This window comes from Megalobrama amblycephala, linkage group LG17, assembly GCF_018812025.1.
Source record: "Megalobrama amblycephala isolate DHTTF-2021 linkage group LG17, ASM1881202v1, whole genome shotgun sequence".
In the NCBI taxonomy this organism is placed as follows: domain Eukaryota; kingdom Metazoa; phylum Chordata; class Actinopteri; order Cypriniformes; family Xenocyprididae; genus Megalobrama; species Megalobrama amblycephala.
Genome location: NC_063060.1, coordinates 37,980,570 through 37,997,348, shown reverse-complemented (window position 1 = coordinate 37,997,348; position 16,779 = coordinate 37,980,570). Strand labels below are relative to the sequence as shown.

Below are 16,779 nucleotides of genomic sequence, written 5' to 3'. Positions count from 1 at the left end.
AGCTCATCTTCTAAGGAAAGCCTCTGCACCGCGAACACTGGATGCTGTTTTGCATGAGGATTTCCCTCAGCCTGAAAAGCCCTGCCTGACTCTGACCCAGTGCTATGAAAACAAGTGTTTCCCCACTTCCCCCGCTCGCTGGAACACGCTAGAACCTTCCAGAGATGGAGACCCTGTGGTTTGGACATTTTGAGCGGAGAAGATGTTAGTGGTTTGATTTCACACGAGACGCGTGACCCAGATCGAGCTGCGAGTGTCAGCCATCTAAAAACCCAAATAAAGAGCCCATACAGAAGTTACTTGTAGGGCTGATGTGCTTTGCCTTTCTTATTACGAAGTGGACGGGAAGACTGTTTGCCCAGCTGGCCTGCATGCGTCACAGGACATGAGCACGGGGGCCTCGTGTGCCTTTCATAGCAAAGAGAAACCTCCATGGATGGGGAAGCTTTTAAAAGCGGTGGTCACCCTGCCTGTCTTCCTGGAGGCCTCTTCTTCGAAAATACCAGGCTTCTGAGAACATGATGCCAGGGTAAACGTGGAGGGTGTGTGTGTGTGATTATTTGCTTGCTGTCACCAGTAAGTATTTACAGTGCTTGTGGAGAAGCGAGTCGATGAACACATGCTCTGACTTTAATGAAAAGTGACATTGTAAGGGACTGCAGCACTTCGGATCCACCGACAACAAGCTCTAACATCTCTGTTTTGTGTCGAAAAAAGGTGAAATGTAAAAACTTCGATGTGTGTGGAAAATTTTGCAAGTCTGTTTTCATTATATTCAATTGTGTGCCATTTATGAACTGAGGAACACATGTTTTAAGATTATTTATGGGGAATTTTTGAACAGAAATACTGAATGGGAAAAGTGATGTAGGAAGTGCTGTTCACTGTTTTTTAACCGTGTTACACAAAATAATGAATTAATAAATTGTGCATGTGTGTATATACAGTATATACATCGATCAGGCATAACACTATGAGCGCTGACAGGTGAAGTGAATAACACTGAGTATCTCTTCATCACGGCACCTGTTAGTGGGTGGGATATATTAGGCAGTAAGTGAACATTTTGTCCTCAAAGTTGATGTGTTAGAAACAGGAAAAATGGGCAAGCGTAAGAATTTGAGTGAGTTTGACAAGGGCCAATTTGTGATGGCTAGACGACTGGGTCAGAGCGTCTCCAAAACTGCAGCTCTTGTGGGGTGTTCCCGGTCTGCAGTGGTCAGTATCTATCAAAAGTGCTCCAAGGAAGGAACAGGGGTGAACCGGCGACAGGGTCATGGGCGGCCGAGGCTCATTGATGCACTAGTGGAGTCCATGCCTCGACAGGTCAGGACTGTTTTGGCAGCAAAAGGGGGACCAACACAATATTAGAAAGGTGGTCATAATGTTATGCCTGATCAGAGTACATACATATTGTCACAGTGGATGGCTGATATGAAGCACACAACAAAGGACGTCTTCAAAGAGATCTTTTAAGATAATAATCAACACAAACAGGAGAATAATTAGGCGAATAACTCAGAGAAAAACACAACCAAAACACCATAAACATTCAACAACACAAGACAAGGAACTAACTGAAACAAAGGGCTTAAACACAGAGCAGTGGGAGAAACTAAAAACATAATTAAGACAACACACCTGGACTGAGGAACCTAATCAATCAGTGACCATGGAGACAAACAGGTTGGGAACGGAAGATGGATCTATCTAATCCCTCCAAAAATAAATAAATAAATGTAAATTATATGAATTATGCTTATGATTTTAAATGTTCACCAACTCAATGGGACCTTGGCAAAGACTGACCAGCACCCTGACAAACCTGTTGGTGCAGTTCTCAGAAAACAACGCAGACGGGGAAATTTAGGACTTAAAGGTGCCCTCGAATGAAAAATTGAATTTAAATAACAAGAGTTCAGTACATGGAAATGACATACAGTGAGTCTCAAACTCCATTGTTTCCTCCTTTTTATATAAATCTCATTTGTTTAAAAGACCTCCGAAGAACAGGAGAATCTCAACATAACACCGACTGTTACGTAACAGTCGGGGTGTACGCCCCCGATATTTGCATATGCCAGCCCACGTTTCCAACATTATAAAAGGCATTAGACAAGGGCAGCCAGTATTAACGTCTGGATCTGTGCACAACCAAATCATCAGACTAGGTAAGCAAGCAAGGACAACAGCGAAAAATGGAAGATGGAGCGATAATAACTGACATGATCCATGATAACATGATATTTTTAGTGATATTTGTAAACTGTCTTTCTAAATGTTTCGTTAGCATGTTGTTAATGTACTGTTAAATGTGGTTAAAGTTACCATTGTTGTTACTGTATTCACGGAGACAAGAGAGCCGTCGCTATTTTTATTTTTAAACACTTGCAGTCTGTATAATTCATAAACACAACTTCATCTTTATAAATCTCTCCAACAGAGTAGTATTAGCCGTTAGCCACGGAGCACTATCAAACTCATTCAAAATCAGAAGTAAACAATATAACAGTATACAATACTCACATAATCCGACGCATGCATGCCGCATGCATGACGAACACTTTGTAAAGATCCATTTGAGGGTTATATTAGCTGTGTAAACTTTGTTTATGCACTGTTCAAGGCAAGCGCGAGCTCTGTGGGCGTGGACCACGGGATTTAAAGGGGCCGCAGCATAAAATCGGCGCGTTTATAACGATGCCCCAAAATAGGCAGTTAAAAAAATTAATTAAAAAAAATCTATGGGATATTTTGATCTGAAACTTCACAGACACATTCAGGGGACACCTTAGACTTATATTACATCTTTTAAAAACATAATCTAGGGCACCTTTAACATTTAATTGACTGTTCTATGAAAGATGATAAAGACAATTTTTTTGGAAAGGAAGGTAAATCTTATGCATTCAAAGAATAACATTACAGTGACCACACTATTATCAGTGTAATTATAGTTCTGTCATGACAACTCTCTTGAGTGTAACGGGTATGAAAATGTTGATATGTTTGGTCTTGGCGGAATAAATCTCCTCTATATCAGGAACCAATCAGCTGTGCCCTATAGATAACCATGTGATTACGGTTGAGCAGGTTGAGTTAAAGGACCTATTAGCCTGCGCCATCTAGAGTTTCATGACAGAACTTTGTATTGCAGTATCCTTATCTTGTTTCTTAAGCTTAAAATATATTATTTGTTCATGCTCATTCCCTCCATTTTAAGTGTCATCATGCATTGGCATGAAAACTTTGTCCAGTTTCCTACAGCAACAGGTCTGCAGGAAAAAGGCTTCCAATAAAACGTCCACTTAACCACCAAGAGTATCAAGTGTGTGCAGTGTTTCCATAAGACACTGCAACAAATGTGTTCCCTGACACTTTAACTCTCTTTGACAAATGGTAATATGAAAATAATAATAAGCTAAATAAAAAAAAAGACCTATCAAGATATCTCCACCTCTTTATCAATCTAAAGGTGTGCCTGACAGTCGTTACAAGTACAGGTTTCTGGCAAATATGACTAAATTTATGCCCTTTCATCATGTTCCATCCCCATGTCATTTTTCAACGGGAAAGACCTGGGTTGACATGACTACACTATGATGCCTGGCTGCCCTCTGTTAAACTTTCATGGGCTTTGACCAAAAACCCTCTCTGATTCTCATTACTTTGTTACAACATCAAGGCCCAGCCAGGTATAAGGATCCCAGCCTATCCAAGAGAATTTCCAAGACATTTTGGAGAAGAATCACCCACAATGTTGAAATAACAATACACAAAGCAAATCAAAAACTACTGTACGTTTTGTATATCCTAATATATATAGCTTGTATACATACAGCATTTAATTAAGAAAGAAAACACAAACAAAAACATTTAGATGATGGAAACAGGTCTGTCAAGTTGTTAATCAAAACTTGAAAATGGAACCTGGCTTTCTCAACTATTTGGCAGAAAGGAAACAGTTTGCTAAACAGTTCAAACGTGCAGGCACTTTACCTTGGTTTTGTGCTCTCTGCTTCTCTTTGTACAGAGAATAATACCTATATATGACCCTGGAACGCAAAACCAGTCATAAGTCGCACGGGTATATTTGTAGCAATAGCCAACAATACATTGTATGGGTCAAAATTATCGATATTTTTTTTTTAATGCCAAAAATAATTAGGATATTATGTAAAGATCAAGTTCCATGAAGATATTTTGTAAATTTCCTACCGTAAATATATAAAAAAATTGATTTTTGTAAGTAAAATGTATTGCTAAGGACTTTTTTCGCACCCTTAGATTCCAGATTTTCAGATAGTTGTACCTCAGCCAAATATTGTCCTATGCTAACAAACCATACATCAATGGAAAGCTTATTTATTCAGATGATATATAAATCTCAAGACCCTTATGACTGGTTTTGTGGTCCAGAGTCACATATGTGGAGGGTGAACATCTATTCGGGAATACCCTGTCCTGGTGTGACCTCATTCAGGGACTGAACAACACATCAGTTATTATCCTTCTGATTTATCCAGAATAAAAGACAAATAAATGGCAAGGTTAAATTCATGGGAAAAATGCTCAACTTAAAAGCATTTATTGTTTTAAACACATGTTGGTAGTGAAAGGGGGGGCCAACCAACTGGACGATCTTAAACCAAAAGATGATGTCTTACAGAGCGTGCATAACATTTTCAGCAGTTCAAGGCAAGACCCTATTCTCAACATCTGAGCCAAAGACAACATTCCTCAAATGACTTAAACGTCTCCTACATTCAGCCTGAGAAACCTCAATACCTTGATGCGAGTATCAGATTTGTGCATTACTGAAACATATACCAACTGCTAATAAAAAGAGAACATAAACCTTGACTGATATACACATGTTTGTGCTAAATATTGAGCCATCGTGTACAAAAATATTTATTTCTCCTATGAAATACAGATGATTCCATTAAAAACATACAGAGGCAACAGTTGTGAAGTGGATTCATGTGAGCTGCTAGTGTTGTGAGCCTAAAGCTTTTCCACAATGTTTGCCATATGTTTTCCCTAAACTAATTTGTTGCTGTTCAGACACATAGACATTACTGTTTCTCCCCTGCGGTTAACCAGAAAGCTGAAATGTGAATAACTTAAATAAAGAGAAAGAAAGAAAGAAAGAAAGAACTGGGAAAAGGGAGGAAGGAAAGTGGTGAGAAAAGAAAGCAAAAAAAGAAATAGGGAAGCAAGCAAAGGAAGGAAGGAAGATGGAAAAGGAAGGAACTTTCTGAGGTTTTGTTTCTACCAACTCAGGTAAAAATTTACAAGTAAAAACTTCAAAATCAAAAAGAAAGAAAGAAAGAAAAAAAAAACCTGACCACACATAATGAGGATCTTTTGTTTCTGTTAAACATCTCCAAATCCATCACAGGAGCAACTCCAAAGCGTAGTATCCAAAGAGCTGGAAATTTTACCAGTTCCATTAAACAGCAACGCTCTGGTACCAAACACACGTGGAGCCCCGCAAAATACTCCACAAACAACATCTGGCCTTCGTTGTCTACTTTGATGAACAGAGAGCGAGTGATGGATAACAACGGTTTGTAATGTATCAATTCTTGGCATTTCTTTCCCAAAAATGATTAACAGACTCGATCTCCCATGTGGAACATATTGTCTTCTTTGATGAAAAGAGGATATAAAAGGTTAATTGTAAGAGAGGAAAGGTGGGTGTTAGTGCTTCGCAGAGTTGGAGTGGGTCAGAGAGAAAATGAAAACTCTTTAATCTGCATTCATTTTCGTGCAAAGAACTTTTGATTTAGACATTACACTTGCCATCTACGTCATAGCGCTGCTAAGAGTTTAGCCGCCGCTCAGCTTCGATTAAATTGTGATACATGCTCTATTCTACAATTTGATAAAATCCCACATTTGACAGCAACCAACAGGTGATAACACTTAGCCTCCATGTGCTGTGAAGGTAAGAAAATTGCCTGGAAGACAAGTTTGTATACTGAACGTGACTAAAGACCGACCACACCAAAGAAAGCACTAAAAACAATTTCAGTGAGCACAGAATGAAAAAAATATGATGGAAAGCACTCACACAAAACATTTGAAAAAATTTGCAGGTCCAAAACCACATACAGCAAACAGTCCTCTTAAAAGGATATAGAAACATATAACAACCACAATTACTACTAATAATAAAAATGGCAAAACTCTTAAAGGGTTAGTTCACCCAAAAATGAAAATTCTGTCATTAATTACTCACCCTCATGTCATTTCAAACCCGTAAGACCTTCGTTCATCTTCAGAACACAAATGAAGATATTTTTGATGAAATACGATGGCTCAGTGAGGCCTCCGTTGAAAGCAAATTAACACTTTCAAATGCCCAGAAAGCTACTAAAGACATATTTAAAACAGTTCATGTGACTACAGTGGTTCAACCTTAACGTTATGAAGAGACGAGAATACTTTTTGTGCACCAAAAAAAAAAAAAATAAATAAAAAATAGTGATGGGTGATTTCAAAACACTGCTTCATGAAGCTTAGAAGCTTTACGAATCTTTTGTTTCAAATCAGTGGTTCAGAGCATGTATCAAACTGCCAAAGTCACGTGAACCATTGAAATTTCGTTATGACATAACGAAGCCTTGTTTACTGAAATCACATGATCATATCTCAAAACTGATCAAAATGCAGATAAAACCTTGTAATTCCAAGGTGGCGACACACTATATACTATATACAGTACAGTCCAAAAGTTTGGAACCACTAAGATTTTTAATGTTTTTAAAAGAAGTTTCGTCTGCTCACCAAGGCTACATTTATTTAATTAAAAATGCAGTAAAAAACAGTAATATTGTGAAATATTATTACAATTTAAAATAACTGTTTTCTATTTGAATATATTTCACAAAGTAATTTATTCCTGTGATGTCAAAGCTGAATTTTCAGCATCGTTACTCCAGTCTTCAGTGTCACATGATCCTTCAGAAATCATTCTAATCTGCTGATCTGCTGCTCAAGAAACATTTAATGTGTACAATTGTACAAAATATTTGTGTACAATATTTTTTTTCAGGATTATTTGATGAATAGAAAGTTCAAAAGAACAGTGTTTATCTGAAATCTAATCTTTTGTAACATTATAAATGTCTTTACTGCCACTTTTGATTGATTTAATGCATCCTTGCTGAATAAAAGTATTCATTTCTTTAATTTCTTTTCAAAAAAATAAAAATAAAAATTCTTACTGACCCCAAACTTTTGAACGGTAGTGTATAATGCTACAGAAGCTTTGTATTTCAGATAAATGCTGTTCTTTTGAACTTTCTATTCATCAAGGAATCCTGAAAAAAAAAGTACACAACTGTTTTCAACATTGAAAATAATCATAAATGTTTATTGAGCAGCAAATCAGCATATTAGAATGATTTCTGAAGGATCATGTGACACTGAAGACTGGAGTAACGATGCTGAAAATTCAGCTTTGCATCACAGGAATAAATTACTTTGTCAAATATATTTAAATAGTACACAGTTATTTTAAATTGTAATAATATTTCACAATATTACTGTTTTTTACTGTATTTTTAATTAAATAAATGTAGCCTTGGTGAGCAGACGAAACTTCTTTTAAAAACATTAAAAATCTTAGTGGTTCCAAACTTTTGGACTGTACTGTATATATGTATATATATATATATATATATATATATATATATATATATAATCAGTGGTGTGCAGTGGTGACCTGCAATGAGGAGGCACTTTTTTTTAAATGAATCAAATGTAAATTCATGTACATTATTCTTAACGTTGACTTTACATTTACTTTACATTACATCAAAAATGAAAAAAAGAAGCCAAAACCAATTCTATTTTGTAATTTTACATTAACAATGTATTGTAATGTTATATTTATCAAAACCAAGTCAAACCAATCTCATCAAGTTAGTGTTTTAAGCATTTCTACATTAATTCCAAAATAATAACTAAAGGCTGTAACAATTTCCAGTCCATTTAAAGTTTGATTTTGATTTTTTTGAAGTTCGATTTTATGAAAACATATAAATTGTTTAAGACAGTCCTACTGTAACTCGACCTATCAGAGGATGTTAATCGATAGTCTTTGCGTTTGTTGAAGTCATCAGTTTTATTTATAATAGCCTATATTTATTATAATTACATTTTATTTTTTTACTTATAATAGGCTGCTAATACTAATTATGTTATACTTATTTTTAATTATTAATTCAAAAAGTACTTCTGGCATACATTTAAATTGACGCCATGGTGTTTTTTATTGTCGTGTCTGATTTAGATCTGTGTCCTAAACTGATAAGTTTAAAGGTGAAGTATGTCGTTTCTGTGACACTAGCGACACCTTAGCGGAATACAAAAATACAGCATATTTTGCAAATGCACCTTTCGGATGTCACGCCTCCGTTGATTCAAACATCACAAAAGGTCTTGCAGGTGCTTGTGAAAGCACGTCTCAACAGGTAAATATGGGCTACTCTCAATAAAAGGTCCAACATATTTGAAATACTTTTCACTGTGTTGTCATGAGCAAGCAAATGAGTAAACTAACACTGAGAACGTGAGCGTCTCGCTTATTAGCTATAAGTTTAATACTATTTTAAATCACTGAAGGTTGCATTTGACCAATCAGAGTCCAGTAGAAATCATGTGGATAAGTTAAAGATGTAATTGTTGTGAATGTGATATAGTGATGTACAGTTTAATGATAACCAGAGACCGTATGGTTGTTGGATGAAGACATGTTGATGGCTCCTGGCCAAATGGGCATTTGACATCTGGGCCACATTTGAAGGGCAGGAAATACATGAAGGAGGGCCTTTATAGCACAGCTCAAGCCACCTTTATTTCTGTTAAATCTGTAGCTCAGCAACTGTACATCATAACATCATCTGCCTGGATAGAAACCCTGAGGCCCTTGAGTTCCAATAACGGGTGGAGACAACATGTTTTTATGATGAGGAACTCCAAGTATTGCTGGTCTTTAATATGATCCTCTTGTTGTTCACTGGATATTATGTCTAATAATTTGCACAGGTGCAAATGATCACGCACACTGTGGGGTCCATATATCTGAGGTCACGTTGGGATTCTAAATGAAATGAAAAATTGGAAAAAAATAGAATGTTTTAGGAAGTTTGGGTATGATTTTTTTTAAAATAAAGAAACAAATGCTTTTATTCCGCAAGGATGCATTAAATTAATGAAACGTGACAGTAAAGACATTAATGTTACAAAGGATTTCTATTTCAAATAAATGCTTTTGAATTTGAATCATCCTAAAAAAAGTTATCATGATTTCGACAAAAATATTAAGCAGCACAAATCTTTTCAACATCAATTTGATGATAATGAGAAATGTTTCTTGATCACCAAAACAATATGTGACCCTGGACCACAAAAACAATCATAAGGGTCAATTTTCTGAAATCTAGATTTATATATCATCTGAAAGTTGAATAAATAAACTTTCCATTGATGTATGGTTTTTTAGGATAGGAGAACATTTAGCCGAGATACAACTATTGAAAATCTGGAATCTGGGGGTGCAAAAAAGTCAAAATATTGAGAAAATCACCTTTAAGGTTGTCCAAATGAAGTCCTTAGCAATGCATATCCACTCACAAAAATACATTTTTGATATATTTACAGTAGGAAATTTACAAAATATCTCCATGGAACATGATCTTCACATAATATCCTAATGATTTTTGGCATAAAAGAAAAATCAATCATTTTAACTCATACTATGTATTGTTGGCTATTGCTACAAATATACCCGTGTGACTTATGACTGGTTTTATTTTCAGTAAAGCATTTTCACTAGTGGATGCCGCTGCATATACCACAAAAACTAACACATAAATTCAAACTTCTATATAAAAATACATATAAAGACACAGACACATATACATGTGCACAAACTTAAATAAAGACAAATGTAAAAGCACCCACCCAACTCATAACACAGAGTTTAATGCCTGTCCAAAAGTAAATGCACACACAGACACATGGATTTGTGGGAGTATGAGTGAATCAGTGCGAGCTGTGCCAGCTTCCGCAGTGCACCTGCTCGGGCTCCAGAACCTGACCCCGCTCACAGACACAGAGTGAGATCATCCTCCAGGAGCAGGGCTACGGAAACATTCCTCAGGAGTGAAACTGTGTCTTCCACCTATTCGGGAAAAAACAACCCCCTTTATTTTTTTTTATTTTTTTACAGAAGCCCTCGTTTTGCCTGCTGCTTGGAGGAGAAGTCCCACTTTACTAGGGGAAGTGTGGCACCTGGTTCTTTATGCCACTCGTGGGAGGGATAGCGTCTGTTTATGTGTAGAATGTTATGTCCCTCTGACCCTTGAGTAAACCCTGCTGTTATTATGTGAAATCAAAGTCGTGACATCAGTCTGGCGAGGAAAGCTGTTTGTTTTCAGTGTGTCTGGTCAGGGTGAAATGACTGAAGGCAGACTTCCCATTTAATCCGTTCCCACAACACGAGAGAGAAAAGCAAGAGCTGATGATGTCACGTTGTGTGCCTGATTCCTATTAAGAGCACTATTAGCATGCAAAACTGGCAGTCTCACTGTGTGTGATATTTTATAGCAGACCGGTTTTGTAGTTTTGGGATTTACAAAACTCCTAATACAGTATGTCCAGTAAACACTTTACAATCCACATCAAGTCAATTTTTTTTTTTTTTTTTTTTATAGGAACAGTTCACCTAAAATGAAAATGATCATCATTATTTGCTCATCCACAGATCCACAGACAAACGTAAAATGAGCCACAAGGTAAGATGAGCCACACCTTGTTTCTAGGCAACCATACACAAAATAAAGCACTAGACACCATTTTCAGGAACAATACTTTCATTATATACGTTGTGAAGGAAAGCATATGGCAAATGTGGTTTGTGTGATTTATTGCCAAAAAATGTGATTTCTCCCTTTCCAATCGAATTCTGTATATGTGATTTAGAGAAAACTGAAGTAGGAATGTTTTTTAGACACTTGTGAGTTTAGTTTTCATTCTCTACTGAAAGCTAAACAGTTGGAAATTTACAAACTACAAAATTTATCAGCCATGGTTACTGCACTGTATTCAGGTCAGATGAGAAACAGACAACAATTTAATCTTCCTGTACAGTCATCGAGTTAAACTTAAGAACCAGAATAATCAGTTCATGAACAAATAATTCTTTTAAACCCATTCTTTTCAGTAAACTGATTGATCCATTTCACAAATGAAAGATTATCAGTGAATAATGATGGATATTTGACAGGCACGGTTATGAACTGCTTTTGGAAATGAACAAAATACATGTTTATAGCAACGTTTTCATTTCTGTTCACCCAAAAATGAAAAATTCTGTCATCATTAATCAACTTCATATCATTCCAAACCTGTATGACTTTCTTTATTCTTAACAGAAGATATTTTGAACAATGTTGGTAACCAAACCATTTTGGTTAGCTTTGACTTTCAATGTATGGACAAAAAAATAAACAAACAAATAAACTCTGACGCTGTTTCATAACCAGATGTGGCACGACGCCATGATAAAAGGCATTTTTGCCATGTTAATCAGAGTGTTTGTCCAAATGGGTTTCTATTTTAGAAACTGTTTCCATTTCTGTGACGTCGCAGCTGGAACAACATACAAAGTTTGACAATGGTAGTCTAAGGCACTGATTATGTTTAATGTGAGTTTGAATATCATTTTGCATGACCTTTTTAGCCATACTGAAAGACAATGGATAATTCACTTTAGATCTTAAAGGTGCTCTATGTAAGTTTTTGACTGTACTAAAACATAAAAATGCATAAAAATATGTTTGCAGACATTTGTTAAACATGCTCAGTTCACATATTCGTTTCTCTGAAAAACATTGTTACAGCCATTTATTTTACTTTGAAATGTGCATTCCGTGTTGGAATTTCTGTTTTTGTTTTGGTCTGTGCAAGACCTAATGTTGCCAATTTACCCAATAGTATTTTACCACCCCGGGTTGCCAGTTGGCGGAAAACACATGCAGCGAATTGCAGCCATGGAAGCCAGCGAACAAACTGGGTCAGAGATCGCAGATTCTATACGACCTAAAAAGCCAGCATCTATCTAAAAATCTCCATGAACGGGAGCATATTAAAATGCGATATCAACTCATCATAAATCAATAAATCAACTAATTATCTTACAGTGTGTAAGTCTCCTCGCCTTCCAATGTCAAATGAGCTCGCTCCTGTTGCGTGTCTTCAAACTGGCAACCTGCGAGAGCATCAAGTCTGAGGAGGAGGGGGCGGGGCAAACAATATTTTGAATTTGGACTGCACTACCCATTTCAACCACTAGCTGTCATTCTTACATAGAGCACCTTTAAAGGGGCCCCTTTTCACAAGATGTAATATCTCTGGTGTTCCCTGAATGTGTTTGTGAGGTTTCAGCTAAAAGTAGCCCACAGATCATTTATTATAGCTTGTCAAATTTGTCCGTATTTGGGTCAAAAACATGCCGTTTTGTGTGTGTCCCTTTAAATGCAAATGAGCTGCTGCTCCCTGCCCACTTTCCAGAAGAGGGCGGAGCTTTAACAGCTTGCGCTTCAGTTCCTCAACAACAACAAAGCTGGATAATCTCACGCAGCCAAAATGAGGATTGTCAGTAACAGTGTTCAGCCTTAAGGCCTGTTCACACGCGCGCGATGTTTAACGCCTCCTGACTAAACAACGGGCGCCAATGTGAGTGTGCACACCGACGCGAAAAACGCGAGGTGTAAAAGCGGCATTTTTTAAAAAAAACGCCTCGGGTTCGTTTTTTTGGTTTGACGCGCCGCGTTAAAAACTGGTCGACCAATGAGATTGGTGCTTTTGTTCACGTGCCTGGAGCTGCTGAAGTTATAGTAAAACACGACTTGGTGGCGCTCTAGCACAAAACAGTCTTGCCGAGCACACAAGACGACGAAGAGAAAGTAAGTAGACGAGGAAGACCCCTACAAACCCTACAAATCCCTGCGTCTCAAACAGCTCCCTAGCTTCCTAGGTCGTGTATCAGTATACCATTTAAATGAATGTGGCTGACTCCCTGATCAGTGCCCTGACTAGTGAACTAGGGAGCTGATTGAGACGTACGCACGCTATGGGTGCTCTGCCAGTTCTTGGCCATAGGCTACTAATAGATGTTGTATTATTTCTGTATTTTTGCAGTTTTTTTTCTTTTACATTCAAGAAATATAGTTGAGAATGTCTATTTCATAAATGTTTATTTGCACTACTGTTTCTGACTACCATCTCTCATATATATGCCATTTAATATCTGCATTTTTATCTTCTTTAACTTTATTAATATCATAAATATGTTTATTTGCACTACCGTTAAGCACAAGCGCCACATACTGTCAGGGAGTGAATTTGCACGTTCACTCTGCGCAACGCCAGTGAAAATCGCTTGGGTGTGAACACAAAAAACGTCTCGAAAAACGCTGGCGATAAACGCGTGCGATATTCGTCCCGGTGTGTACAGGCCTTTACATTGTTCAAACCGGACACAAAGTCGGACACTGATGGAGAGACTCAGGAAGAAGTTACAACTTTTAGAATGCAACTGGATGTTTCTGAATGATTAGTGGATAAATTTATGTAGTTTCTGTGGAGTTGATTCAACTCATAGACTAGCATGTGCTGTCATGTTTTTGTGCAAAACCCATATGGACACCCACTATACATAGCTTACCTGTTTGTCAAACAGAGCCATACACACCAGGCTAGCGTTTATGATTGCTATCAAATGGTGAATGGTCTAATATTTTTTCAAAAATGTTGCTCTGACAGAACCTCTAAATGGCTAACGAGACTCTAAATAGTGTTCTTTGCTCGTCTGTGCAGCCAACGACAGAACAGTTAGCATGCTTTGCTCGAACTTTTGCCATGGTCTTAGAACTGGAACACCATTGTCGCTTGCGAAAACAAAATGATGGCGCTGTGGGTGGAAACGTGCAGATTAAGGGGCGGTAATATTATAATAAGATCCCCTTTCTACTTCACCAGGGGAAGGAAATCTGAGCGGCTTGCTCAATTTTTTCACATGCTTGCAGAGAAAGGCTTGTCAAAACAAAGTTACTGGGTTGTTGTTTTTTGCATTTTCTCAGTTGGTAGATGCACCGGGGACCCGATTATAGCACTTAAACATGGAAAAAGTCTGATTTTCATGATATTTCATGATATTCATGATAATAAAAATCAATTAAAATGATGCTAGAACGTTCATACGGTGAACTCAATGTGAGCAAACAAGTGAATTCTGTGACAATTATTGTTTCAGTCCCTCAGTGTGTATTTTTAATCATGTTAAAATATTTATGAAAATGATTATGTATTTATTCAATTTGTTGCAATTGCAGAGAGACTCCGCCCCAAACGCTCTCCTGATTGGCTGTGATTGATTTTGCTGCATCTCATAGTCGTTTCGCATCTGGTGTAGACAGAGAAATTACTTGTCACATCGCATCTTGTTAAGCCATGATATGAGACATCTCAAAATATCTTCTTTTAAGAGTCATACAGGTGTGGAATGACATGAGGGTGAGTAAATGATGATAGAATTTTCATTTGGTGAAGTCAGATTAATTAAATGGTCATTTATTAAAGAATTAGTTCACTTCAGAATTAAAATTTCCTGATAATTTACTCACCCCTATGTCATCCAAGATGTTCATGTCTTTCTTTTTTCAGTCGAAAAGAAATTATGGTTTTTGAGGAAAACCATAATATTTCCGCCCCTACGTCACGCGTGACCTTTCCAACATGATTACGTAATGTGTGGCACATTACAGAGCAGTGCAAGATGCAAATGTATATAATTATTTTATTATTATTATTTTTTTTAAAATGGCCGATCGTTTCATTAGAAAAGACACTTCTTCCTTGGCTGGGATCATGTAGAGCCCTTTAAAACTGCACCGAAACTGCAATTTGGACCTTCAACCCGTTGTACCCCACTAAAGTCCATTATATAGAGAAAAATCCTGGAATGTTTTCCTCAAAACCTTAATTTCTTTTTGACTGAAGAAAGAAAGACAAAACAAAATCTTGGATGACATGGGGATGAGTAAATGATCAGAAAATTTTTATTCTGAAGTGAACTAATCCTTTAACAAGAATGTCTGTGCTTTGAGCGGCTATTAGCACAGACAAATCCTGGTAAAACAAAAATAGGGGTCTGAAATTACTTGCAAGTTACAGCCTCTTGTTTTTTAATAGCAAATAAAGGACAGCCTTGTACAAGATGAGAAAATCCCTCACATTTCTTATGAGACCTTAAAAATCACATGGGGTTTTATAATCAGTTTCTAACAGCCTGTGGAGTACATTCTGAACCGTCCAGGCTGAAAAGTTGCTGGTTCTGGACACCTTTTTAATCAGAGGCTCGTAAAGAACAAGATGTTACCTCTACAGATAAAAAGAAAAATGCAGGAACACTCATAGGTATCTGGATTGCAGCAGGACCTCGACGATCATCTCCTCATCAATCTCATTTTCGCAATTCAACATTTGGACTTCATTTAGCATGGTGTTCTTTTCTACTTTAACAGCCACAATGTGTCTGAAGTGCAACTTGGACGGGGCAACAACAAAGGTGGGGGAGGACATGAAATGGGCATGTCTTTAAAGCGAATGAGGGGAATGGATGAAGCTAGAGGAAGATATAACAGGGAAGCCAAAGGTTGTCATGGTGCAAACACAGTTTGGGTCTAGGCACTATATTTGGTAAAAGTACCGCCAAAGTGGGAGGACGTGTGTTCCACATCAGGTTTATTTTATTTGATTTATTTTTAAATATAGAGCTGATGACACAGATGTAAGCCTGACATCATTTACACACAAACAAGGATGTAGCAACCATTATACCAAGTTATCATTATATTTCGGGAGCTTCATTTTGCTTGGCTGCAGTTCCGGAGTAACCTGCCACATCAAACAACAAGCATTATCCAAAAGATGTCAAGCAATCTCTCTTTCTTTAATAAAAAAAAAAGAAAGAAAAAGAAATACTGTGAAATAATAATAAAATTTAAAATAACAATTTTAATATATTTAAAAAATGTAATTTATTCCTGTGATGCAAAGCTGAATTTTCAGCATCATTACTCCAGTCTTCAGTGTCACATGATCCTTAAGAAATCATTCTAATATGATGATTTGTTGCTCAAGAAACATTTCTTATTGTCAATGTTGAAAACAGTTGTGCTGCTAAATAATTTTGTGAAAAATTAGATTTTTTTGCTTGATTCTTTGATGAATAGAAGGTTCAAAAGAACAACATTTAATTGAAACATAAATCTTTTGTAACATTGTAAATGTCTTTACTGTTACTTCTGAAATAATACACTCTAAATAAAAATGCTGGTTTAAAAACAACCCAAGTTGGGTTGAAAATGGACAAACCCAGCAAATGGGTTAAATGTTGGCCCAACCTGCTGTCTAGTTTTATTTAACTCAATATTGTTTAAAAATTACTGTATTGCTTGCTTAAAATGAACCCAAAGTATGTTGGAAATTAACATTTATTAAAATGTTTAATAAATGAACATTTATTAATAAGTTTAATGAATAATAATTAAACAATAAACCTTTATTTAAATTGCTAAATGTTATCCTTTTGATTATTATTGTACTCTAGTAATTATGTGTCTGATTTTTAATTTTCAACCTATTTTGGGTTCATTTTAAGTCAGTCATATAGTAATTTTTAAACAACAGTTGGGTTAA

General features: G+C 36.6%; 1 protein-coding gene across 4 annotated transcripts in view; it reads right to left on the bottom strand.

Annotated features, from left to right (window-relative positions):
• Positions 1-16,779, bottom strand: part of astn1 (astrotactin 1) — a 279,541-nt gene that overhangs the window by 14,932 nt on the left and 247,830 nt on the right. Inside the window, exon 20 of one of the 4 annotated variants that reach the window (XM_048163182.1) lies at positions 15,657-15,975. The exons of the other annotated variants lie outside the window; for them this stretch is intronic. Within the exon in view, the coding sequence (XP_048019139.1) occupies positions 15,929-15,975 (47 nt within the window). The 3' untranslated portion in view covers positions 15,657-15,928. Of the gene's footprint in view, positions 1-15,656; positions 15,976-16,779 lie in introns of those variants that run through there. 4 annotated transcript variants of the gene reach the window in all.